General features: G+C 36.7%; 1 protein-coding gene across 2 annotated transcripts in view; it reads right to left on the bottom strand.

The window, feature by feature from the left end:
• The window catches only part of STK32A (serine/threonine kinase 32A), a 103,842-nt gene that overhangs the window by 30,259 nt on the left and 45,840 nt on the right, over positions 1-27,743 (bottom strand). For both annotated transcript variants that reach the window (XM_039351940.1, XM_039351934.1), the window contains exons 5-7: positions 27,468-27,641; positions 5,760-5,797; positions 2,762-2,851 (exon numbers count right to left, since the gene is read on the bottom strand). In XM_039351940.1, coding sequence (XP_039207874.1) covers positions 2,762-2,851; positions 5,760-5,797; positions 27,468-27,641 — 302 coding nt within the window. The remainder of the gene's footprint in view (positions 1-2,761; positions 2,852-5,759; positions 5,798-27,467; positions 27,642-27,743) is intronic.

The raw sequence follows: 27,743 nt of genomic DNA, 5'->3' as shown, positions 1-27,743 counted from the left end.
CCATCCAGCCATCTCATTCTCTGTCGTCCCCTTCTTCTATTGCCCTCTTTCCCAACAATAGGCTCTTCTCCAGTGAGTCCTTCCTTCTCATTAGGTGGCCAAAGTATTTGAGTTTCAACTTCAGGATCTGGCCTTCTAAAGAGCAGTCAGGGTTGATCTCTTCTAGGACTGACCGGTTTGAATGCCTTGCAATCCAAGGGACTTGCAGGAGTCTTCTCCAGCACCATAGTTCAAAGGCCTCAATTCTTTGACGCTCAGCCTTTCTTATGGTCCAACTTTCACAGCCATACATTGCAACTGGGAAAACCATGGCCTGGACTATACGTACTTTTGTTGGCAGGGTGATGTCTCTGCTTTTTAGTATGCTGTCTAGATTTGCCATAGCTTTCCTCCACAGGAGCAAGTATCTTTTAATTTCTTGTTGCAATCCCCATCTGTGGTGATCTTGGAGCCCAGGAAAATAAAATCTGTCACTACCTCAATTTCTTCCCCATCCATTTGCCAGGAATTGAGATGGCCGGATGCCATGATTTTGGTTTTCTTAATGTTGAGTTTCAAGCCAACTTTTGCACTCTCCCGCATCAAGAGGCTCTTTAGTTCCCCTTCACTTTCTGCCATTAGAGTGGTATCATCTGCATATCTTAGGTTGCTGATATTTCTCCCGGCAATCTTAATTCCAACTTTTGATTCATCTAGCCCTGTCTTTCTCACAATGTGCTCTGCATATAAGTTAAATAGGCAGGGCAACAGTATACAGCCTTGCTGAACTCCTTTCCCAATTTTGAACCAATCAGTGGTTCCGTGTCCAGTTCTCACTGTTACTTCTGGACCCACATATAGGTTTCTCAAGAGACAAATAAGATGGTCTAGTACTCCCATCTCTTTAAGAACTTGCCACAATTTGTTGTGATCCATACAATCAAAGGCTTTAGTATAGTCAATGAAGCAGAAGTAGATGTTTTTCTGGAACTCTCTAGCTTTCTCCATGATCCAGCGAATGTTGGCAATTTGATCTCTAGTTCCCCTGCCTCTTCGAAATCCTGCCTGTACTTCTGGTAATTCTCGATTCACATACTGCTGGAGTCTAGCTTGTAGGATTTTAAGCATAACTTCACTAGCATGTAAAATGAATGCAATGGTGCAATAGTTTGAACATGCTTTGGCATTGCCTTTCTTTGGAACTGGAATATAAACTGACCTTTTCCAATCCTGTGGCCACTGTTGAGTTTTCCAAATTTGCTGGCAAATTGAGTGTAGCATTTTTACTGCATCGTCTTTTAAGATTTTGAATAGCTCAGCTGGAATACTGTCACCTCCACTAGCTTTATTGTTACTCAGATTTTCTAAGGCCCATTACACTTCACATTCTAGGATGTCTGGCTCGAGGTCAGTGACCACTCCATTGTGGTTATAAGGGATGTTAAGCTCGTTCCTGTATAGTTCTTCTGTGTAGTTTGCCACCTCTTCTTAATCTTTTCTGCCTCTGTTACGTCCCTGTCATTTTGGTCCTTTATTTTAATCTGGACCATCATACTGCTAACTCCTTAATCAGAATCATGCTATTTTAATAATGGCCTTTGGAGGAGATCTGGTCAGACCTAGGACTAAATTGCATCTTCTAATAATTAAAAGAGGAAGTTTACTTTGTCTTACTAAAATTAAAAAAGAACATGAGAACTAAGTGACTTTTCCAAGTTCTTCAAATAACATAGCTGTTCAAAAGGTCACTGCACAATGTATTTTGTGCTCTTGAACTCTTCGCTCTTATTTTCTCAGATCCTGCATAAAGCTTTTTACACCTCTTTCTCACAATCTCCGGGTTACATTTTGACTAACTTACTGGCTATTTCATATAGAAACAAAAGCATGAAAATGGCCGCCTTTACCATGTTGTTGTTGTTGTTGTTGTTGAAGAAGAAGAGCACATTTTGAACCTGCTTAATAAGTGCAAGCATAATAAGATGAAGCCCGAACATAATTCAAGTCATCTGAAATATTCCTTCATATTTTAAATGATTATTACTTTGAGTAAAACACTAGCTCTATCCCCTAGCCTGTTGAAATATTACAACACACTTTAAAGTGAAATATAATAAATAAAGAACAAATAGAAGGGAGCAGGCAACTGTCAATGACTATATATAGTTTTAATGCAAGGTTAGGTATTATCACTGTTCTTCTCCCCCAGATACATTGCTGGCAAGTGCATTGAGCAGAAAATAGCTGCAATTAATACTTTTTTGATTCTAAGAATATTTGGTGAATTGGTTAAAATATTCAGTAACTAACAAGGATAGAGGAAATAACAGTGGTTCAAGAGGAAGCATCAATAAGTCTAATTAATGTCAGTAAGATATGCAATCATATATACAGTCCATTTACTATAATTTGGTATAACCTGTCAAATGTAATATTTTGGCTCCATGTATGCCTTAACATCAATGTGGGATGGGCGATCTAGTTATGACTCACATGGAGAAGCCCAAGAACTCTATCTATAGTTTGGGATTAGACTTGTAGGATTTCATATAGGTAAACTGAGGTCAGATCAGCCATCCATGCAAGGACCTTTTAAGGTTTGCAGAACTGAAGCCATTCCAAATCTATCACATGTAAGGCCAGATCAGCTTTGAATTATTTTCTGAATCATGCCAACTTTGTTTCTTAAAACTGTTTTAATATTTACTAAGAAGGAAGGTTAAAATGTCCATGAAAAACAAATCAATGTCATACAAATAACTTGGATCCATTGACTACTCACCCATATATGGTTTCGTGCCAGCAATGTTGGTAACCTGTGTATCTTTAGTTAGCACTGTAGCAATATTGAAATCTGTTACATGAACATGCCCTATGAATGAGATAAAAAGATAAATTACCAGTAGAAAGTTTCACTTTTATTTAATGTTCCATTCCAGTGTGGCAATTAATTTTACTGCTATAATTATAACAGCAAAGGGAAGAAAAGAATTTTATGTGGATTATGTGCTATATTCCAAACAATGAATAAACTTTCTTTAAAGTTTCCCATAAAACATTATGGAGTCAATCTAGCAACATTTTGCATACGCAAACCCCTTAGAGAAAATCTAAGAAAGGGAAAAGGAAAGGGACATAGGAAATCCTTATACTTCCAAGTCACCCACAATACTCATACTAATCTGCCATAATTAATCATTATTCCAAGCCATAATTTTGACAATCACATGAAACAGTTTGAGAATATTGACCTGCTCCTATCTGAACCACTAGCTCAGCATAAAGTTCATTCATTAAGTCGTACATAAAAACTAGTGAAAGGAGCATTATAGGCCTTTCCTTTAGGAAAGACAATGAGAGTAATTTCAATACGGGTCTCTATGTAATATCTCAAGTGGAGTCTGTGACCAGACTGCTTTTTATTCAATTCAATTGTTATGCAAAAGCACCTTTTCCTAGTAAGTAACAACAGTGATCCATCTACTAATTAAATAAATACTACTAAATAAAACATATAAGGAACGGTTGCTAGAATTGGGTATGTCTAGTTTAACGAAGAGAAGGACAAGGGGGGACATGATAGCAGTATTCCAATATCTTAGGGGCTGCCATAAAGAAGAGGGAATCAAGCTATTTTCCAAAGCACCTGAAGGCAGGACGAGAAGCAATGGGTGGAAACTAATCAAGGAGAGAAGCAACCTAGAACTAAGGAGAAACTTCCTGACAGTGAGAACAATTAATCAGTGGAACAGCCTGCCTCCAGCAGCAGTAAATGCTCCAACACTGGAAGTTTTTAAGAAGAGACTGGACAGCCATTTGTCCGAAATGGTGTAGGGTTTCCTGCCTGAGCAGGGGGTTGGACTAGATGACCTCCAAGGTCCCTTCCAACTTTACTACTACTATTATTATTACTTGATTTTTGTAATGTGCTCCAACTAGGGCTACCCTCTATAGTAGAAAACATTGCTTTTGTTTTTACTCTCCTAATGGACTTAAGCCCAATCATATTTTGGTTGCAGAATTCCCATTTTCTATTCAAATTGTTCGGGATTATCTACCTCTAACAGCAATTGGTTTATCTGTCTACTACTTCAGGCCTGCATTCTTTCATGTTGAGACTTCTCATTAAATACTGAGGCTCTATTGTACACAAGCCTTTAAGAAGGCTTTAAGAGAACAGCTTTTTAAATTGGCTTTCATCAATGTGTAGTGTAATTGAAACCTCAAGTCTATTTTTAAGATGTTAAATAGCAATATAATAATTTTAATTTCAACACGCTTGAATTTTATAGCTAATAAGACTTTGGTAGTGAAATACCCTAGAAATCCAATAAATAACATCACGTAAACTTAAAAAAACTACAGAAGATTGTGCTGGAGCTTAAAATATGATCCTCCAAGGAAGGAAAGTCACTGGAAAACAAGCAGTCTTAACAGTCTAAATATAGGTACATAGGCTGCAAAAACAATGTTTCGAGGGGAAAAACTGAACAATAGGTAAAAGGCTTTTTGCACACATGAATGGAATTACACACCTCTCTTGCCATGGTTGGTGAAACACAGATAAATTGCAAAGAGGAAATAGTTAGAATGACCTCAATTTCAAGGACAATCAGAGAAAAGACAATTCCAAACAAATTCTAAAATAACCAGCTAAAATGCATTAAATTGAAAGCCTTTGCAAAAATACAATGGTCCCCTTTAAACTCATATCTTGGTTGCAACATTGTCACAACAATAGCACTGATTAAAACACTGGGGCCTGCAAATGTCACTGGGATTGTTGATTCCTACTCTTTGACTAGTTGTTAACGTAAACACAAATTATTACAAAGTAGACTGCACATCATTTCATTTCATGGAGAATAGGCAAGAAAATTATGCTAAGATATAAAATAAAATACTTTTGTGAAACTTTTTCAGAAGAACCTAAATATTTTTCAAAGGAAAAATACTTCCATATTTAATCACAATACTATGTAGAACTAAGTTTATTATCCAATACACATTTACCTGGAACTACGTTCCACTGAATTTATTAAATACTAGCTGTACCTGGCCACACGTTGCTATGGCTTAGTCTGGTTAAATGAAAAAGAAAGAAAAGAGAAAGCGCACATAGCGTGTGTTCTTTTGTGTCCAACAGATGGCGCTAGTTTTGGAAAAAAGCATGTTTTTATCTGTCACAGGTGTGACATCTATATAATATAGGTATACAAAAACAAGCATGTATTCGAATGCAACGTTGTGTCAAAATTTCAAAGCAATCGGTGAAGAACTTTCGGAGATTTAAAATTTTGAACAAACGAACATTTACATTTTTATTTATATAGATATATTATTAAATCCTTATTAAATCTCCATACATCCATGGGGGCTAAAACAGAGTAACAAAAGACAAAACATATAATGTTGTCTATCCCTGTTATCTCTTATTGCATAATATCACATTGCCTTTGGTTTAAACATGACCCAGTGTGCCCCACAAAAATAATAATAAAATATTGTATAGTTCTCTTAAGTAGAGCAATAGCTGGATTACTTGAACTTAAAAAAAAATAAAACCTATGATACTCTATGAAATCCGTAGAAATTTGTTCTTTGTATCTTTAGTCAGCAAAAACACCAGAGCTAGGATAAAGGTTTGCCTCAACTTGTTTTCCATCTCACTAGATGATGGCTTCATAAAAATCTGTCGTGATCCTACAGAAAACATTATATTTTGCTATACAGTTGCAAGCATATACATGTTCTTGCAGCCAGATATAATTGTCACTTACCCTGCTCATCCAGCAAGATGTTATCAGGCTTTATGTCCCTAAAATAGAAATTTAAAAAAAGAGAGAAAATACATCAATAAGAACAAAATTTTGACAGTAAAACTTTAGGGTAGGATATAAAAGCTTCATAATCCCCAATTGTTCTCTGTTCTGCAAATGTTATCAATGAGTTCATGCAGTTGTAAGTAGTTAAATTATTATTGGGATCATGAGTTCTAATTAAAACCAGAAACATAGTTTTTGTTTTTGTTTTAATTCATTTGTAGGCACTGGATGTCTTATAGTTTCCAGGTTTAAGGATTTTCTATCATTCTCTGGCAGCAATATTTTTTATCCCTGCCTCTCGTCTTCTCTTGCCACAATCATCAGTTCTGTACTGCTAAATAACAGTAAACTATGCTAGTTCGCTCTTTAGTAAAGTTATTTTATTGACGTATTGATTTAAAATATTTTCTACCTCCATTTATTACTAGTTGATTCCACATAATTGATAAAGTTTCACAAACTGTAAGTCTGTTTTTAAAACAAAGAGACACCCAAATATTTTTTTGCTTCTGATTCAAGCAAGTGAATTTTAGTTTTAAAAGTGTTACTGTTTTGTTGTTGTTAATTGCGAAGTCGTGTCTGACCCATCGCGACCCCATGGACAACGTTCCTCCAGGTCTTCCTGTCCTCCACCATCTTCTGGAGTCCATTTAAGTTCACACCTACTGCTTTAGTGACTCCATCCAGCCATCTCATTCTCTGTCGTCCCCTTCTTCTATTGCCCTCAATCTTTCCCAGCATCAGGCCCCTCTCCAGTGAGTCCTTCCTTCTCATTAGGTGGTCAAAGTATTTGAGTTTCAACTTCAGAATCTGGCCTTCTAAAGAGCAGTCGGGGTTGATCTCTTCAAGGACTGACCGGTTTGAACGCCTTGCAGTCCAAGGGACTCGCAGGAGTCTTCTCCAGCACCATAGTTCAAAGGCCTCAATTCTTTTGCGCTCAGCCTTTCTTATGGTCCAACTTTCACAGCCATACATTGCAACTGGGAAAACCATGGCCTGGACTATACGTACTTTTGTTGGCAGGGTGATGTCTCTGCTTTTTAGTATGCTGTCTAGATTTGCCATAGCTTTCCTCCACAGGAGCAAGCCTCGTTTAATTTCTTGGCTGCAGTCCCCATCTGAGGTGATCTTTGAGCCAGAAAAATAAAATCTGTCACTACCTCCATTTCTTCCCCATCTATTTGCCAGGAATTGAGAGGGCCGGATGCCATGATTTTGGTTTTCTTAATGTTGAGTTTCAAGCCAACTTTTGCACTCTCCTTCTTCACCCGCATCAAGAGGCTCTTTAGTTCCTCTTCACGTTCTGCCATTAGAGTGGTATCATCTGCATATCTTAGGTTGTTGATATTTCTCCCGGCAATCTTAATTCCAACTTTTGTTTCATCTAGCCCTGCCTTTCTCATGATGTGCTCTGCATATAAATTAAATAGGCAGGGCAACAGTATACAGCCTTGCCGGACTCCTTTTCCAATTTTGAACCAATCAGTGGTTCCATGTCCAGTTCTCACTGTTGCTTCTTGACCCGCATATAGGTTTCTCAAGAGACAAATAAGATGGTCTGGTATTCCCATCTCTTTAAGAACTTGCCACAATTTGTTGTGATCCACGCAATCAAAGGCTTTGCATAGTCAATGAAGCAGAAGTAGATGTTTTTCTGGAACTCCCTAGCTTTCTCCATGATCCAGCGTATGTTGGCAATTTGATCTCTAGTTCCTCTGCCTCTTCGAAATCCTGCCTGTACTTCTGGTAGTTCTCGATCCACATACTGCTGGAGTCTAGCTTGTAGGATTTTAAGCATAACTTTACTAGCATGTGAAATGAGTGCAATGGTGCGATAGTTTGAACATTCTTTGGCATTGCCTTTCTTTGGAATTGGAATGTAAACTGACCTTTTCCAATCCTGTGGCCACTGTTGAGTTTTCCAAATTTGCTGGCAAATTGAGTGTAGCACTTTTACTGCATCGTCTTTTAAGATTTTGAATAGCTCAGCTGGAATACTGTCACCTCCACTAGCTTTGTTGTTGCTCAGATTTTCTAAGGCCCATTTCACTTCACATTCTAGGATGTCTGGTTCGAGGTCAGTGACCATCTCATTGTGGTTATCTGGGATGTTAAGCTCATTCTTGTATAGTTCTTCTGTGTAGTTTTGCCATCTCTTCTTAATCTCTTCTGCCTCTGTTAGGTCTGCCATTTTGGTCCTTTATCATGCCCATCTTTGCATGAAATGTTCCCTTCATATCTCCAATTTTCTTGAAGAGATCTCTGGTCCTCCCTATTCTGTTGTTTTCTTCTATTTCTTTGCACTGTTCATTTAAGAAGGCATTCTTATCTCTTCTAGCTACTCTCTGGAATTCTGCATTCAATTGGGTGTATCTTTCTCTTTCTCCTTTGCCTTTCTCTTCCCTTCTTTCCTCAGCTATTTGCAAAGCTTCCTCAGACAGCCATTTGCTTTCTTGCATTTCTTTTTCTTTGGGATGGTTTTAGTTGCTACCTCTTGTACAATGTTGCGAACTTCCATCCATAGTTCTTCAGGCACTCTGTCTATCAGTTCTAATTCCTTAAATCTATTTGTCACCTCTACTGTATATTCATCAGGAATATGATTTAGTTCATACCTGAATGGCCTAGTGCTTTTCCCTACTTTTTTTAATTTAAGCCTAAATTTTGCAACAAGAAGCTCATGATCTGAGCCACAGTCAGCTCCTGGTCTTGTTTTTACTGACTGTATAGACCTTCTCCATCTTTGGCTGCAGAGCACATAGTCAATCTGATTTCTATGTTGACCGTCTGGTGATGTCCATGTGTAGAGCTGTCTCTTGGGTTGTTGGAAAAGAGTGTTTGTTATGACCATCGTATTCTCTTGACAAAATTCTATTAGCCTGTGCCCTGCTTCATTTTGTACTCCAAGGCCAAACTTGCCTGTTATTCCGGTTATCTTTTGGCTTCCTACCTTAGCATTCCAATCCCCCATGATGATAAGGACATCATTTTTTGGTGTTAATTCTATAAGGTGCTGTAGGGCTTCATAGAACCGGTCAATTTCATCCTCTTCAGCACCAGTGGTTGGGGCATAGATTTGGACTATTGTGATATTGAATGGTTTGCCTTGGATTCGAATTGAGATCATTCTGTCATTTTGGGGATTGTATCCCAGTATTGCTTTTCCTATTCTTTTATTGACTATGAAGGCTACTCCATTTCTTCTGAGGGATTCTTGCCCACAGTAGTATACCTGATGGTCATCTGAGTTAAATTCACCCATTCCTGTCCATTTTAGTTCGCTGATTCCTAAGATGTCGATGTTCAGTCTTGTCATCTCTTTTTTGACTACGTCTAGCTTGCCTTGATTCACGGATCTTACATTCCAGGTTCCTATGGAGAAAAAATCTTTACAGCATCGGACTTTCCTTTCACCACCAGATATATCCACAGCTGAGCGTCCTTTCGGCTTTGGCCCAGTCGCTTCATTCTTTCTGGCGCTACTAGTACTAGCCCTCTGCTCTTCCCCAGTAGCATATTGGACACCTTCCGACCTGAGGGGCTCATCTTCCAGCGTCATATCTTTTTGCCTTTTAGTAATGTCCATGGGGTTTTCATGGCAAAGATACTGGAGTGGTTTGCCGTTTCCTTCTCCAGTGGATCACATTTTGTCAGAACTCTCTGCTATAACCTGTCCATCTTGGGTGGCCCTGCACAGCATAGCTTATAGCTTCATTGAGTTACGCAAGCCCCTTCGCCACGACAAGGCAGTAATCCATAAAGGGGTGTTACTGTTAATTAATATAAAATAATGCCATACACACACAGGCTCTCTTGAAGTCTATTCTGTTGGTTTAACGGGGAGCCATTTTGCAATCATATTTTTACATTTGTTGGAGTGTTCAATTTGAGCCATTCCATCCTCATTTTACTGGATCATTAGTCAAAATCTGGCAGCCTGACTCAGATCATGGGTATTGTGAGAATAAAATGCAGGTGTGGAGAAGGAGTATGGAGAGAATCCATATTCAGTTTCACTTTCAATTTATTATAGACAAAAAAGCTTTAATAGCAAGTTACAAATATAAAGTTTTGCATCAGATAAAACAGTTTAACTAATAAAATATTTCTTAGATAATACATAAAACACTTCAAACCCTTTAATAAAATTTGTTAATGATTTACTAAAGACTTTGTTTTTTATACTCATAGTTAAACATATATCTGCTGCCTCTGTAATTTTAAGATTTTCATCTGCAAATAAAATTGTAACATACTCAGAAGTATCTCTGGTTTATTTCTGGTTTTGATTTAAAAATATGCCAGATAACAACCTTATAAAATTTACAATAGAATAATATATGATTCACTGTTCAAGAACAATACCAATACAGGCAAAAAACCTTGAGAGACGTGGATTTTTTTAAAAAAATCTACCATATTGAATATTTGATGAAAACACATTTAATTTGGCTTTTGAAAAAAGCTATTCTGTAAGCTGAAAAATATATCTGTAACGAACTCCAAAAGTTACAGGGGAACACATGTCATAAGACTTTGGCTGTAGCCATTAATTATGCACTGTTAAATTTTGGTTGCAAATATACATTTTTAAAAACAAAGAAGGATTGCTTCAAGAATTCATAAATGAAGTTTTGAGACACGTGATTTAAATAGGCAGCCCAAAAAATTAGTCATCTTGATTATTTATTTTTCAGAGGTATGACATCAACATTTCATTGTATTAAACAAAAATTATGAAGGTAATTCCGAGAAATCATGTTAAGATAATGCAAAAAACTCCAGGATATAAAGGGAATACTAAAATAATATATGAGAAGGCTATTGCAAAACCCTTCCACTCAACAGCCTCCATAAAAAGGTTTTTATTCCCTAAGTAAGTAAGATCAATAATGTAGAAGACTTCAATATTAGCTGGCACTAAAAAAAATGGTATTGAACTGAGACACTCCCTTCAAATGAGCTGATTCATTTTGTACATATAAAGTAAATATAATGTACCTCTCTATTTTGATTAGATATTGTCAAGATGGGTTCTACATGGATACAAGTATGAAGCTTTTTGGGCAATATTATACAAGTGGCCTACCATTTACTTTTCTGGCAATAATTCTAATTCTACTTTCTAGATTCCAGCTCTGGTATTCTCCACTGGTCTCCTTAGTACTTGTACTAAGAAGGTCCAACCTTGTATAGCTTCTGAACCCAAACAAAAAATAGCATGCTATATGCACATGCTTGATATAAATGTGGTTAAAATGTTAGACTAGAAATTGGGAAATTATGGGTGTTAGCCTTCCCTTAGTCCAGTGATGGTGAACCTTTAAGAGACTGAGTGCCCAAACTGCAACCCAAAACCCACTTATGCATCGTCGAGTGCCGGGTGGGTGTGGCCCATTGGCTGAGTGTGGCCAATTGGGTGGGCATGGCTGCGGTGATAACGACAGACTGGGTGGACTAAAAAGTTCAATCAATCAATTCCAACTTTGCAAGATCTTTTTTTTCCCGCAAGAAGTTGAAATTGACTGATTGACCTTTTTTTTTTTTGCACATGGCAGTGGAGGCCTAAAGCGAAAAGGTTTTATAAAACCCAGCTGAAGGCCTAGGACTGGGGCGACAGTACACGTGCCCACAGAGAGGGCTCTGAGTGCCTCCTCTGGCACCCATGCCATAGGTTCGCCACCATTGCCTTAGTCCCTTACTCTCTCACCCGAAGCCACCTCACACCTTTCACCTTATTATTGTGGTGAAAATAGAAAGTAGAGGCATTTTATATATATATAATCTGGAGTTGTAAAAATATAAAAGTGGAACATAAATATAATAATTATTATTATAAGATTATAATAGGAAAACAAATGTCAACAACATCAAAATTCAATTTTATATCCTGAGAGACAAAGGAGCCAGATAGAAATGTTTATTTTTGAGATAATTGTAAGCAGAAAATTCAATTGAAAGTTTAGTTATGTTAATCACACAAACAGGTATTGTATAACACCAAGATTTCATGACAGCAAAGAAAAGAAGGGAGTGGGAGGAAGGGAGGAAGGAAGGAAGGAAGGAAGGAAGGAAGGAAGGAAGGAAGGAAGGAAGGAAGGAAGGAAGGAAGGAAGGAGAGAATTTTTTTAAAAATGTTATATATATATATATATATATATATATATATATATATATATAATCATAAAACTATCATATATATAATTCATATATACATGAACTATATTACTGTCCACCATATATTTTTGATTACTAATATAGACAGTGACGTGCTCTTTATTCAGACATCGTTAATTTTTAACAAGAAGACAATTGCTGGTCCCAGTGGTGGTTGTTAAACAAGGACTGCCTGTAATTGTCTTAAGCAAAGCAGCTGCTAAGTGAAACCATGACTATGCTTATTATCTTTCTTTCAGTTATCCTTTGCTTTACAGACCTGCAAAGATTGTAAATGTGAGGAGGATTGCTTGCAAAGTTACTTTTTCATCTTTCATTACTTTCTGTGAGAGTACATTTAGAAAGATGTGTTGTGTTTGTAGCCTAGGTAATATTTTTTTCAGTTTTTCAAGATATAAGTGAGAACATTCTCAGAAAAAAAAATCAATAACACCACTTACATTCTGCAACAATATGGGGGAAATGGCTTCAGGTAAGATTCTTTAATTTGGCTTTTATACAAATTCTCCCTAACCATAGACACACGCAATAACCTATGTCAGGAGGAAACTCAGATTGCAGTTTGAATGGTGCTGCTAAGATCCTTCCAGATGTGAATACCCTCATCCTATTTTTCTTGCAAAATCTAACATATTCCTCAAAGAATGTGAACTAGGAATATTTTGTCATAAAGGTACCTCAATATCAGTAAACACAGAAACGCTTATTCATTTTCTCTGTAGTGTAAGGACTTTAAAATGTTTGTAAAAGGACATGACTGGTTCATGTGACCAATGAGGCGAGGCCTGGGTTTCATAATGAGAGGCAAGCAAAAATACAGCATTAGTCTTGAAAAAAGGGGAACAATGCTTGGCTGTTCTGAATCTGCAAGGCCTGAAGCTGTGGAAAGTCAGACCTTGCCCCACTGGGTCAGTTCCAGAAGTACATCACAGGGTGTACGGACTGAGTGACTCATACAGTATGGAGCTACATGTACGGAAACGGCGTAATGCCTCCCCTGCAAATGGGTGGATTTCCTCATAGGATATATCAACAATGTTTCCTCTCGCCTATTCCAATTTACTATCAACGCTACTTGGAGACTGCTCACACATTTCAATTAAGAGCCCTGTAGTGTTTCAGATTTGCCCTGACTTAAGTTTTCATTTTATCAGCAAAGACACTGTGACTAATGTCAGAAAAAGAACATACTGTACCTGTTCAGTGCTGGGCTTCAGGGAAACCAAAGTCTTGCTTTAGGCATGGGAGCCAACCGGGTGACCTTGGACCAGCCTTTCCTTTTCAGCCCTAGGAAGAAGAAGGCTATGGCATAGCCTTTCTAAATACTGTCGCCAAAACTCTGCATAGGCTTGTTCTGCTAGGAGTGAAACTAACTTTAATGAGCCATGCACAAAAAGTGTATATTTCAGTGACATCTGATTTCCAACTCGGTAAGCTCTGATGTCATAAAATGTATGGTTGGGATTTCTATTCTCAAATGACAATGAAAGTAAACTCTCAGTATCCAAACAGAAGACAATTCATCTCAGGATAATTCTTGGGGGTCTCTGTTAGGAATAAAATGTACAAATAAACCTTTCCTTTCTTTTTTAGAGGCTGAAAAAAAATCATGATTTTTTTTAAAAAGAATACTCATATAGAACCTTTTGATCACAAGTATATTTTTCAAATGCTAGCATATTTCACTACTAGTGAAATCTTACCAAGAAAAGTCCAGGAACTAGTCCATGTACAATAGGTAGCAAAACTCAAGAGAGGAGGAGGAGGAGGAGGAGGAGGAGGAGGAGGAGGAGGAGGAGGAGGAGGAGGAGGAGGAGGAGGAGGAAGAGGAGGAGGAGGAGGACTGAACTGAATACATTACAGTGAAACACCAGAGCATCTTTTCCAAACATATTTATATTTCTTTATATTTTAACTGAGTGTAAATCATTTGCTAAGTCTTTCTCAAGTAACATTTCAGTACAATTATTGTTCTTTAAACCTGTCTACGGATTGTCTGTGCAGGAATATATGTTTTTATGTGTTTGCATGTATTTGCATATGTGCACATGCATGTATATATTTAAGTTTCTAATTCAGCTGGATTGATTTTTTTTAATTAGTTAAAGAGGGTTTCCACTGGGTCTGACTTTAAGCTATTTTTCCCCTTTTAAAACCGAGGCAACTGTGGCAAAGCAGATACTTTCACAAGAGAGGAAAATTCCTATCTTGTAAGGAACAGTTCTGGGAACGTAGTAAGCACAAAGAAGCTTATTTCAGAACTTGCTGTTTGCTATGAAAACCTGGAATACCTAGTGGTTAAGGCGCCAATGTAGAAACCAGGAGACTGTAATTTCTAATCCCACTTTAAGAATGAAAGCTAGTTTGATGAGTTTGGGCCAATCATTCTCTTTTGGCCCAACCTACCTCCCAGAGTTCTGGTGGGGAAAATAGGAGGACAAAGGAATATTATGTATGTTAGAGCCTTGAATTGTTTATCAAAATAATAAAGGTGGAATATAAATAAATAAAGGAAGGGAGGAAGGAAGGAAGGAATAATGAAGGAATAAAGAAATAAACTGTAACTTGGTTTCTTGCCTTTTTTTCGTTTCTTTTTATTTTGCTTTAATGAGTTTTTACTCACTATTGCACATACTATCACAGGACAACTCCTATGCCAAACAAAAGTCTATTCTGAGAAGATTCATCTAGCACAAAAAGCTAACATTTTCACTATATTTTATCATTTCTTTCACATAGTATTCCTCAGCTGAAGACTGCCTATTAAAATCCACCTCATCTTCACTATAACCACCTTCTTTTAATCTTCTTTCTTTCTTTCTTTCTTTCTTTCTTTCTTTCTTTCCTTCCTTCCTTCCTTCCTTCCTTCCTTCCTTCCTTCCTTCCTTCCTTCCTTCCTTCCTTCCTTCCTTCCTTTGTCCCTTTCATGTGGCCCTTGCATCACTTTCATCTGCACAGAGTGCCTAGATTGATGTAAAATGTAAGACAAGGGAGGGGAAGGTTGGTTATGCGGATGCAGATTACATGATAAAATACATCTACCTTACCAATTAACAATTATAATGTGTTAGAAACCCGTTTTGTTAAGCTCTTTTGAGCTTAACAGTTGTAATGCACTACATTGTATGCACTGAATAAAGTGAGCTGCAGTTCACAAAAGCTTATATAGGTAATCCTTGCCTTACAACAATTCATTTAGTGACCGTTCAAAGTTATAATGGCACTGAAAAAAATGAATTATGACCATTTTTCACATTTACAACCATTGCAGTGTCCCATGGTCATGTGATCAAAATTCAGACACTTGGCAACTACTTATATTTATGACAGTTGCAGTGTCACGTGATCCCGTTTTGTGATCTTCTGATAAGCAAAGCCAATAAGGAAGCCAGATTCATTTAACAACTGTGTTACTAACTTAACCACTGCAGTGATTCATTTAGCAACTACGGCAAGAAAGGTCATAAAATGGGGCAAAGCCCACTTAACAAATGTCTTACTAAGCAACAGAAATTTCAGGCTTAATTGTGGTTGTAAGTCGAGGACTACCTATACTTTTTAATTAAAAGCACTGCTAGACTTTTCCTCATTCTTTTCTCTGAAAGAATATTTTAGATAAAAGGCTGAGCACCTTTTCAAGTTTTGAAGATTCCGTCCGAATGCAAGTAGCAATTTAGAGTTTCAGAGTCCATGATGAACAGACACTTTCTACCTTCCCCTCAAACATAATCTCTGTAACGATCCGGTGGATTTGCGTTGGGCGATGGCGGCTACTTTTTAGCCGTCCTCCTAGGTAAGTGTAATGAACCGCTATGAACAGCATACATCAGCTGTTCAGCGGTTCAAAATCCCCCTCCCGGGCAAAGGGGGGGGCAGAGGGTTGTCTGAATAGTGGTAGAGCCTCTTATGTACCCCCAATTTTCTTTTTTTGGGGGTGACAGAGTGCTCCCACGGAGTTCAGACTGTCTCCGCTTCCCAGCTGCTTTTGTCCTTGGGACAAAACAAGCCTTCGCAACCACCTCCGCGTTTAAAGTGATCTAGTGAGTTTTTTTAAGAAGCGGACAGAGTTGTTTAGAGGATTTATTTTTCGCTTTCCTTGACTTTATATGTATTTTAAATTCAAAGGTTTATTCTTCTGTTTATAGTCTCTCTTTTTATTTTTTGCTTTTTGCTGAAAGGGAAAGTAAAATGGCGATCGGCAGATTTTTTAGTGTTTTTTTTTCGGGAAGCTAGAATGGCGAGTGGCTTTTTTACCTTCTCTTTTTTTTTTCTTTTTAAGGACTGGATGGATTTTAGAAGTATTATTAATTTTTGTTGTTTAACTTTCTAAACATTATTGTTCTGGTTTGATTTTTTGTTTTGTTTTTTGTATTTTTAAAAGGCAGGCATTTTGGTTTTTTCTTTCCCCCCCTTTTTTTTTTCACTTTAACGATTGGAGTGTATATTCTAATTTCTTTTATTGATTTATTTTTCGCCTTCTTTGATTTTATATCTATTTTAAATCCAAAGGTTTATTGTTCTGTTTATAGTCTTTTTTTTACTTTTTGCTTTTTTTGTTGAAAGAGAAAGTAAATGGCGATCGGGAGACCTTCTAGCGTCTTTTTTTCGGGAAGCTAGAGTGGCGATCGGCTTTTTCTACTTTCTCCCCTTTTTTTTTTTTCCTTTTTAATGAATTGGATGGATTTTAGAAGTATTATTATTGTTTTGGTTTGATTTGTTGCTTTGTCTCTTGTATTTTTAAAGGGCAGGCATTCTGGTTTTTTCTCTCCCCCCCCTTTTTTTTCATTTTAATGATTGGAGTGTATATTTTAATTTCTTTTATTTTTTCTCTTCTTTTCTAACTCCCTCTTTTTTATTTTTTTATTTTTCTTATTATTTTAAAGATTTTCCTTTGAGGGAGTTATGATTTTCTTTTGAAGGAATTTTTGTAATTTTTAAGAAGGAGCAAAGTTTTTTTTTTTTTTTAAGATGGCTCCAAAGCGTCCAGGGAATTTCACAGTTCCTAAATCTTCTGTGGCCCAGCCAACAACTGTGAAGGATATGCAAGAAATGATGGGAAATTTTACAATTCAAATTAGGGCAGAAATGAAAAAGATTTTAGAAGAAAATAATAAGATTTTGAGGCAAGACATAGCTTTAAAAGGAGTTGCTTCTGTTCTTGAAAAGTTGAATTCCCATGTGGAAGAAGTAGCTGAAAAAGTGGAATTAATGGAGGGAAAAATTGAAAGTATGGAAAAAGAAATGGAAAATGAGATTCTTATGCTTCAATATGGTCAAATGGAATATGCCTTAAGAATTAGAGGCTTGGGAGAGTCCTTGCAAGGAGATCTGAAAGAGATGGTTGCAAAGGACTTTGCTGTAATTTTGAATAAAGAAAAAGAAGGAATACTTAGTGAAATTGAAAAACTATTTAGAGTCAACTCTGCGGTGGCAGTACAAAAGAATTTGCCAAGAGATGTGGTAATTTACTTTGGGAAGAAATCTTTACGCAATGAAATTATACAAGCTTTTTATAAGAAGAGATTTCAAATTGCTTCACAAGATGTTATAATTTTAAAGGAGATCCCATCTAAAATTTTAAGAAGAAGAAAGGAGTTTGCCTTTTTAGCAAATGAACTTAAAATGAGACGAATTTCGTTTAGATGGGATGTTCCGATTGGAATGGTGGTGAATTACCTGGGGATATGTTACAGACTTAATACTGTTTCTCAAGCAAAAGATTTTTATACTTCAGTATTGGGGGCATGCTCATCTCCATCTATTAAGTTTAAGACTTTGGAAGAAATGGATGTAGAATTACAGTTTGAAGATTCTAAAATTGGGGAACCCCTGTTTAAGAGGTCTCAACATGTTCAGATTGAGGAGCAGGAGACAACTTGTGTAGCACAAAACTGTAAAGAAAAGCAGCAACAGAAGAAGAGTAATGAAATTTCACACCTAGTGGTTGCTGAATCTGTGGGAGAAGCAAGACCTATAAATCCTTTGGAGCAACCTTCAAGGATGGAAGGGTCATCTGAGATGAAAAATGGGAAATTTCAGCTTGAGGGGCTTCAACAAGTTGAGAGGAAGGGGCAGAGGAAAATCTGTGCAACATATAATTGTAAAGAAAAAGACCAACAGAATAAGGAGCTTAAGGAATCCCCACATGTACTGGCTTTTGAGTCGTTGGGAGACTCAGGAAATTTGGAGCAGCTTTTGAGGGCAGATCCTAAAGCATTTGTTTTAAGTTTCATAACGAAAATGGACAATCGAGGCTGACAATAATAATATCAGTATGATAATGAATGGAGAATGAAAATGGACAATTGAGATTGATAAGGACTGGGTTTTTTGTGGTTGTAACTTGTTATTGATGAAGACTTAAATATCTATTGTGTTTATTGTGGATGGAATTTGTTATAGTGTTTTTTGTGGGTGGAATTTGTTATAAACTGTCTACTGTGGATGGAATCTGATAAGATTTAAATGAGTATAAAGGTGTTTTGTTTTTTTTTTGTTTTTTAAGTTTTAAGTAATGTATAAATTTGTGTTTTGGGGGAGCTTATGAAAATGATAATAATATTTATGATATTAGAAGGATTGGAGTATATTACAATGTGTTTAGTGTTTGGGTGGGGATTCTAATGTTTAAAGTTTTAAGTAATGTTTAGATTTGTGTTTTTGATTGACTATAATTTGTTTGTTCTAATGTCTTAAGTTTTAAGTATTGTTTAAATTTGTGTTTCGGAGGGACTATAACTTGTTTAACTAAATGTATTTAGATTTGCTTATGATTTATGCTAGACTTTATATTGTAGTTATAGATGTTTAAAGAAAGTAGTGCTTAAATTGTGTCTTGGAAGAAACTTATGTAGAATGATGGATAATATTATAAGTAAGATTAGAAGATTCTTAGAGTATATTATAATGTGTTTAATGATTATTATTTTCTAGAAATAATTTATTTAATTTAAGGTACTTAGATTTGTTTAGGATTTATAGGTGTTTTAAGTTTTATATGTGTTTTAAGTTCTTTTTCTTTTTTTTCTTTTGAAACATTTTGGATAAGCCTGTAATCAACTCTGGGAGGTTCAGGGGAGGGTTAGGGAGGTTTGGGGAGTTGGGGGAGGGTATGGGTGGGCGGGGGGCTTTGGGGAGGGGATTTATTTTGTAAAATGTTAAAAATTTTCAATTAAAAAAAAAACATAATCTCTGTAACAACTGCTTTCTTTTCTAAAACGTTTAAAATTTTGCACGTGTATTATCATACGTAGACTGACCCACTGTTTTTCCTGAAGTGGAGAGATGAGCACCAGTAAGAATATTTTTCTACCCAGATCAACTTTCCTTCCACAAGTATCCTGTCCTGCTGTCCTAGTCAATTCTTGCCTGTCTATTCACACAAAATAAGTCACTTACAAGCATTAAAAAACATGCCCTTGTTTTCAAGCTCTTCCTTCTCCAATGTTCTAGCTAATTTGTTAATTGGTATCACTTGGATACATATTTTTCAAGCCACAAAAATACGTTCCAAGTCAAGCAAACTTGACATTTTTTGGAATCTCTAGACCAAGACTTATTTTTTTCCTATAGCTAGGGGAGAAAGAATAATTTCCAAAAATTGTGAAGGAAGGAAAACATCTTTTTTGCTGGACTAAAGTGACAACTGATCTGTCTGCTCTGTGCACTTGGTTGACTTTACAAGAAATTACCTGAGCTTAATAGGCTAATTACATTGCTTCCAAGTGCCTGCCATGGGAATTAGTCAAGCACCTTGTAATTTAATACACTCTATACAGAGAACATGGAAAACACCATGCATACGGATAAATACCCATTCACTGAGAAAAAAGTGAGTCTGCTGTTTTCTCTTTCACCAATGTACTTTTCCGTGCCAGCTAAGTAAAAGCCTGTATCATGAATCCAGGTTATTTAGCCATTTTCTACCATGTTCCCCTCATCAGTTCTTCTGATATTTTAAAACCATGGATTGGCTTACAACAGTTCCCACAGAGCAGAGTAAACACTGACATGCCCATCTCTTGAGGATTTCAAGGAGAGAAGTTGTATTCTACAGATAAGAGGCTGTTTTATCAATTTAATATCAGCTCATTTGGGAATAAGGTTAATTACATGACTAGTAAAATCTTCCAGACGCCAAAACTATTTCATCATGTTACATTCATCTCATTTATATAACCTGTTTTCCACACTGTGCTAAAGTTTTCAAAAAGGCTTGTGATTCTCTCCCAGGCTTGCCAAAAACTTTCAGATTTCATCATTTTGATCAGGCACCCAAGAGTTAATTGAAACCAAGAGGCTTAAACTCTGAATTAATTTGCGTCTTGAAAGCATGACACATATGGCTTGCCAATCCAAATAGCCATCTCATTCTCTAAATGGTCGTAAAATGCCAAATGATTGGGGGTAGGGGGTTTAAATGACAGAGATAAAATTTACTATACCACAACATACATGCATTGGGAATTGAATCGTTAACCTGAGTTTTTATATTTATTACTTTTAACAATCAACATCCAAATATTCTACAGGTAGAATCGGAGCAAATATTTATTTATTTATTTAATTTATGAGACTTATATACCGCTTTAAGTGCAAGCACTCTCTAAGCAGTGTACACCAGTAAGCAATGTATACATACATACATATATATATATATATATATATATATATATATATATATATATATATATTTACATTGCCCCCAACAATCTGGGTCCTCATTTTACCTACCCCGGAAGGATGGAAGGCTGAGTCAACCGTGAGCCGGTGAGATTTGAACCGCTGACCTGCTGAACACAGTCAGCTAAAGTGGCCTGCAGTACTGCACTCTAACTGCTGCGCCACCTCTAGAATGAGAATTCTGAGAGGATGCTCACTAGCCTTCTTGTGATAGCTTTAATCCCACTGGTTAAATTTATAATTAGGAAAAAAAAGAAAATTGTGACTTATCACATAGTTGCGACTTGTCCAAACAATACACAATGCACTCTTAGCAATTCTCAGTTCTTTTGCATCTATTTCCCACCAATTATTCTGGCATCAAACCTGGAATCCACCATAACAAGAACAAAAAGTCTACTTTTCCAATGTTTGCTGGCGTTTTGTCATCTTGTTTATCATATAAAGTAAGTTTTAAGAACTTAAATAAAGTTTCAATAAGCTTCCCTAGGGCTCTTTTGAGTCTCTCTTATGGTGTAGGCACCGCCAGTTAAGAATTATTTTACTAGCAGATAGAAAATAGTATGCAATTATAATGGAATTCAGTAAACTTTAACCTATACTATACCCAAGTTTTGAAATTTATGCAGGACATGTCTTTCTTACACAAAACTATCAAAGAATCACATAACTGTAGAATTAACAGAATAACAGACCTTGGAGGTCTTCTAGTCCAACCCCCTGCTCAGGGAGGAAACCCTATACCATTTCAGACAAATGATTGTCCAATCTCTTCTTTAAAAACTTCCAGTGTTTTAGGCAGATTGTTTCACTGATTAATTGTTCTAACTGTCAGGAAATTTCTCTTTAGTTCTAGGTTGCTTCCTTCCTTCCTTCTTTTGGAGAATAGCTTGACTCCCTCTTCTTTGTGGCAGCCCCTGAGATATTGGAACACTGCTATCATGTCCCCCCTCACCCTTCTCTTCATTAGACTAGACATACTCAATTCCAGCACCTGTTCTTTATATGTTTTAACTTAGAGTCCCTAATAATCTTTCTTGGAATTGGAAATGGAAATAGCAACAAGGATAATCTAGTTCAATCTTCTGCAATGTCCAGGAAGATCAATTAAACCAGGTTTCTACGCAATCTCAGCTACTAAAAGAGGGGGGGAACCCTCCTGGGATGAGAACTCATAGTTTCTATTGGTAGACTGTTCCACTCTTGTACAAACTTTATGGTCAGGAATCTCATCCTTGAGTTTAAATGGAATCTAGATACATGAGTTTATGTGGCCCTGGAAAATATATCTTAATCATATTTCTTGTAGTTGGCCTTTATGCGTCTGAATGTAGCAATCATCTACAGATATAAGGGGGAAATTCTGTCTTCAAATGACATTTAGCACAATGGAAATTACCATTTGCAATGGAGCAGGTGTCCTCCAATAACAGATTTACTGCAATAACAAGTGCATGATCAAAAGGCCATAACGTTAAACAACAGGTTGCCTGAATACACACTAAGCTGCAGGGAAGCACTTGTACATGCACACATAGCCCACAGGGAAAACATCCCCTGAGACAAGGGAAAAAAAGGTCACTGGAGGGAGAGAGGAAAAGAGGAAATTAAAAGAAATCACCTACATCCTTCTTGGAAGTCACCCTGAACAACTGAGCCTTTAAATGTTTAAATTTTACCTTTGACAAAATTGCTGTAAACATTTAATTTCTCAACCACCTCTGGCACAAAAAAATAAAATAGAACATCACAATAGCAACGACTGTGGAGGGAAAAAAGCCTCAGTCATTTGCTGTCACCAGTCATCAATGAAACTGGGAGACATGTACAACTTTAAGAGGCAATTTGGTGGTCAAATTTGCAAAGCTATTAGCAGATAAGCAAGGAATAAGTATATCCAGCACTTACAGCTGATCCAGTTGAAAAGAAAATATTGTTATACAAATATTTAAAACTATTTTTATATTATTTTCAAAGATAGTTTTAAATATTTGTATAACAATATTTCAGGTGGGTCAACTATAAGTGTGGCTATACTTATACCTAAACAAGCACACCTAAATAATATAGGTTGCAACATACGAACTGTGCATTAAGGTTTATAAAATTTAAAATGTTTTCTTCCTCAAAGCAGTCAATAATATCTTGATGTTAATGTAACTAAATTCTAACCAAATCAAAAGTCTATTTTATGAATTTAAAGAGCATTTTAGTCACATCCTATCTTCATAAAGAATACATTTCAGAAATCATATTTAACATTGTTAAATGTTGAAAGGTTTAATTTACTTTCATTGAGCATTAATAGTTTCTACTTCCTATTGTATAACTACTACTGTACTTGGCTATTATCTGTATTCTATAAAGTAATAAAATAGCTAATTAACCACTTCCTCACAAAAAAACAAAAATAAAAGAAAGAAGAAAAAACTACCTAAAAGAAAAAAAAACAACCAACAAAAGTAGAAGCATTTTATCAGGTCTGGCAAAGATCACATCCAGAGCATACTGAAAACTGCCTCAGCACATCAAGAAGCATGACTGTTGTTTTCACCGATGTGGTAAAAACATCAGCAAATATATGACAAAGCTGTAGTGCTGCTAAAGGATACCAAGACTGGTGTATCGCTTTCAAAGCATGGTGGGTCTACAGAGCACTCACATCAACACAACGGCAGCACTCACTGGGGCTGCCTTTTCTGTTCTTCCTAGTACAACTCTGAGAGAAAACATTCCCTTGGAATAGTTTTGCAGTGCCAACAAACATTTTAAAAAACTGATCCCACAATAAATGGGGAAAAGGAGAAGGTGGCTGCTGGCCCTGATTGTCCAGCAGTCTGACCTTTGTGTTATCTTTACGGTACCCCAAGCTAACTTCTGGACTTATATTTTCAACCCTTTCCCCTCTTTTCCTAGTAATCTTCGGTGCACATTAGAAACTGAACCTAGAATGAAATAACATTCAATCACACTGTTTTACATTTGGACTATGTCACAAAACCCCCCTAATCAACTTAGTTTTTTACTATTCAGCCCAAAGAACAAGTCAGAAAAATTTTAAATTTGTTCAGCACTTTATAATATTTCAGTGGATTCTGAAAAGCAAAACCCCGCAGTCATTGTAAGGAAATGAAGAGTTTAGTGGTACTGGGAATACCACTATAGTGTTCATGTGGTATGTGAAAAAGAGAAAGGGCCTGGATTACACAGTAATAACAAGCATGTACTGAACAGAGAATTCAGTACCTTTCCTAATTATATAACTATTTCGCTCCAATTTATAGCAAAACAGTTGTGCAATCAGTCGCATGCATTTGACAGAATTTCATTTAGTTAGAATCCAGTCTTATTTTAGCCTATGGAGTCTTTCTTTGCAAAGCAGTATTTTATTGTATTTTATCATACTTCGTTATACAGCTAAGCTTGTGAAAGAATTCAGTTTTAGGAATCAATTAGAAAGGTTGTCAAAAATTAATTTTGTCAGTTATCAGCACAATGAAATAAAGATCTCAAAGCATCTGATTATTTAGCTTTATACTCAAATGGTCCACTAACTCCTTATGAAAAAAGACAACGTATGGCTGGCACCAAACTCTTTGAATACAGCACACCTCTTGCTAATAACAGTGAAATAAACAATAAAGTAAACAGTAAAGTAACAGTAAAGTAAACAGTATAGTATAAAACAGGCAAGCAATAAACTGAATTATTTATTTATCAAACTTGTTTATATTTTAAATGAAACCATCAGTCTTTTGGCCAGTTTCCAATGTCAAACCTTTTGCTAAATAACTGGAATCTTTCTGTCTCGCCAAGTGTAATTTATCCTCATTCATTATTTGTTGGCTGTGTGAACAGGTGCACAGCAGGAAAAGTTAATCTTATACCTTCATTACCAGCCTACTTGGCTTTGAAACACCTTTGACTTTGAAGGTACAACACAAGCAACTGGATTTGTCCAGGTAGGACAGTTAAATACAGCAGAATGGAACTCAATTCTGTTGTTTTAAAATGTGTACCTATAGACAAAGCTCCTGAAAAACATACAAACTGCAGCAAGACAATTCTAACTCTGCCCAGAAGTCTGACAGACATTTTAGTATGGAAACTGCAAAGACATCACTTCAAGTGCTTTTTAGCTAATTTAAACCTGTCTGTTCAACCTGACAACTTGCTAACTTCTTTGAGTAAACATGATTGTCAACCTTGCAATGGATTTGGTTGAAGCCATTTTCCTTGTTTCCTGTTGCCACAAGATAGGGGTATGTGTGGAATGGGACTTTTTCTATTAGACTAAACATTTTTCTGTCCCGTAGGAACCAAAATCATTTCTGTTTCCTCAGTTGGGGAAGATACTTCTAATGTTAGAAAGCCCACCTGGGTGTGTTATTGGAGAACGTAGTTGATTGCATAGCCAGTGGGGTGGGACTGTAACTTTGTATTACTGTTGCTTTGGGGAGGGGATTTTAGTCTTGGTTTCACTTTTGACTGTGCCAATACTTTGTATCCAGTAAACATGTTCTCAGAGGAAAACTCAAGCCTCCGAGTTCTGTTTTACTTGGCCTCATCTATCGGAACCATGACAATGATATTTTGAAAGTTAATGCATGAAACGTTTCATCTTTTTTAAATAATACCTACAATCTTTTTTATTTTTGTTGTGTAAGCCCTGCCCGATAAAGAAAATGTTTATCTAAAAATAGATAATTCATGTAAGCCCTCCAAAAATTCTAACCATTGCATCTGTCTAGAAAGTTTCTCAAAATGTGGTCTTCAAGCATTGAGGATTATATCTTCATTCTTCCCAACCAGCATGTCCATCCTCTGAGGGGAGGATGGAAATAGTGATTGAACACATCTAGAGGATAGCAACTTGGAGAATGTTGTACAAATGCAAAGCACGGAGATTTAACTTGGAATCATTATCACTCTATGCATTCTACTTCTAGAGCAGTGATGGCAAACCTTTTAGAGACCGAGTGCCCAAAAACTGGCCCCACTCCCGCTCACCCCCTGCCCTGCCCTCACCCCGCCTGCCTGCAGGGCCACTCATCACCTCCAGGGCCTGCCGCAGATCACCCAGGCAGCCCAGCAGCACCATTGCGGCCATGCCCTTTGCCCGCGCCCTGCAGCATCAACTGTGCGTGATGGGGTGTGAGGGCAGAGTCTTATCTATGCTGCCTGGCTGCCATGTCCTTGGCTGCGCTGCTCTGCTCGGGCCATGCTCGGGGGCAACTCTCCTCTAGGGGGGCTGCTGGTGAGGAAGGGGTCACGGGAGGAAGCAAGGCTGGGCCAATGGCACGTGTGCCCACAGAGAGGGTTCCAAGTGCCATAAGTTCACCGCCACTGTTCTAGAGTATACCAAACATCATAACAATATTCATCAGCAATTTATTACTATATTCAAAGGCATATATTTCTATACTATATTTAAGAAACAAACTGAGCAATAAATGGTAAAGCAAAGAGAACAATGATTGTGAAATAGACAATATTTCCAGGTTAAGTTTTGGAAGCTTTTTAAAATATTATATTGTGTGTGTGTGTGTGTGTGTGTGTGTGTGTGTGTGTGTGTATCCTTTTATGAAATCCCCAGAATTCATGCCAGTAAATTTTAATACAAAGACACACATACGTGCAATTATATAAAAGGATGTATATATTGCTTTCGTATTTAAATTCACTGGCATGAATTCTGGGGATTGCATAAAAGGATTTAGGAGACTTCCTGAAGTTTCTTGATACTAATCCCAGTTAGACAGTTTTGAAGATTGGCAAAATATAAGCTATAGCTTTTAAAGGCATGGGAATATTGCTTTAAATATGAATGGTCTTCTTTTGACATTTATTCATTTCCTTTAGAAACATGCAAGCACTTGATTGCTTTAAATCAAGTGATATACACAGCTATAGAGGAAAGGAGGAAATGTGTAAAATGAGCATAATATTCATTCATTCATTCTCAATCACATATCCTCCAATTTTATATAAATATAAATATATACAAATATATATACACATACATATACACACACATACCCGCCAAGTTAGAAGATAAACACATACATGACTGTATGCATTCTTAGAATATGTGTTAGTCTGCCAAAAGCCTTTTCTAAAAAGTATACTTTTTTCTAAAAAGTATATTGCCTAATAAGAACATAACTATTCGTTTTACCAAATACTTGAACACTACAAAGTATTATTTTGGAATTCATGTATTTTTATGGATCATATTAAAACAGCCAGTTTGGTTTAGTAGTTAAGCTGCTGGCTAGGAGTGGGGAAACCTGAATTCTAGTCCTATCTTGGGCATTAAAGCCATCTGGGAGACTTTGTGCCAGTCTCTCTCTCTTAATCATAGGAAGGCCCTGGCAAACCACTTCGAGACAAGTTCCCAAGAAAACTGCATAGACATTCTGTTTTTTATAAGACGGTAAATAATCTGTTCATGAATTAGAAATACTCTATATGTTTATCTACCATCAGTTGCATGACAAATAGTTTATATAAGATTTGTGTATGTATTGCAGAATGAGATGGTCAGTTATAAAAGAAGATATAAAAGAAAATATTTGTATTAATATATTCAGTTTGTAAAATACTGGATATTTATTTTAAAATATATTGTTGGTTCAAATCTGTTTGTTTCAGCGAATACAGTCACAAATGTTACCTAGAAGAGAGACTTATAGGCTTGCATCTTACTAGTGAAATTCAATCTATCTCAGTTTCAGTGGCCCAGCAAGCTATTGTTTGATGCTTATTGAAAACATTAATGTAACTCTCCAGCCCACAACTCACCTGTGGATGATGTTCCTGCTTTGGAGATAATCCAGTGCCAGGGCTAGCTCACAGATGAATAGTTTCACAGTCTCCTCTTCAAAACGGACATTTTGCTGCAGGTGGTAACGTAAATCTCCTCCAAGAAGCAGATCCACCACCATAAACATGTCTTCTTCATCCTGGAATGAGTACCTGGAAAAGGATACACAATACGTAAGAGAAATACTTAAAGGGGCCTATGGCTAGAATGTTGGATTGCCAGGATTCTGCTTCAGGACAACACTTTGTGGATGA

The sequence above is a fragment of the Crotalus tigris genome, unplaced genomic scaffold, assembly GCF_016545835.1.
Source record: "Crotalus tigris isolate CLP2741 ecotype Arizona unplaced genomic scaffold, ASM1654583v1 scf7180000017568.12009008, whole genome shotgun sequence".
Classification (NCBI taxonomy): domain Eukaryota; kingdom Metazoa; phylum Chordata; class Lepidosauria; order Squamata; family Viperidae; genus Crotalus; species Crotalus tigris.
The sequence above is the reverse complement of the archived record's forward strand: the minus strand, read 5'-3'. Positions and strand labels throughout refer to the sequence as shown.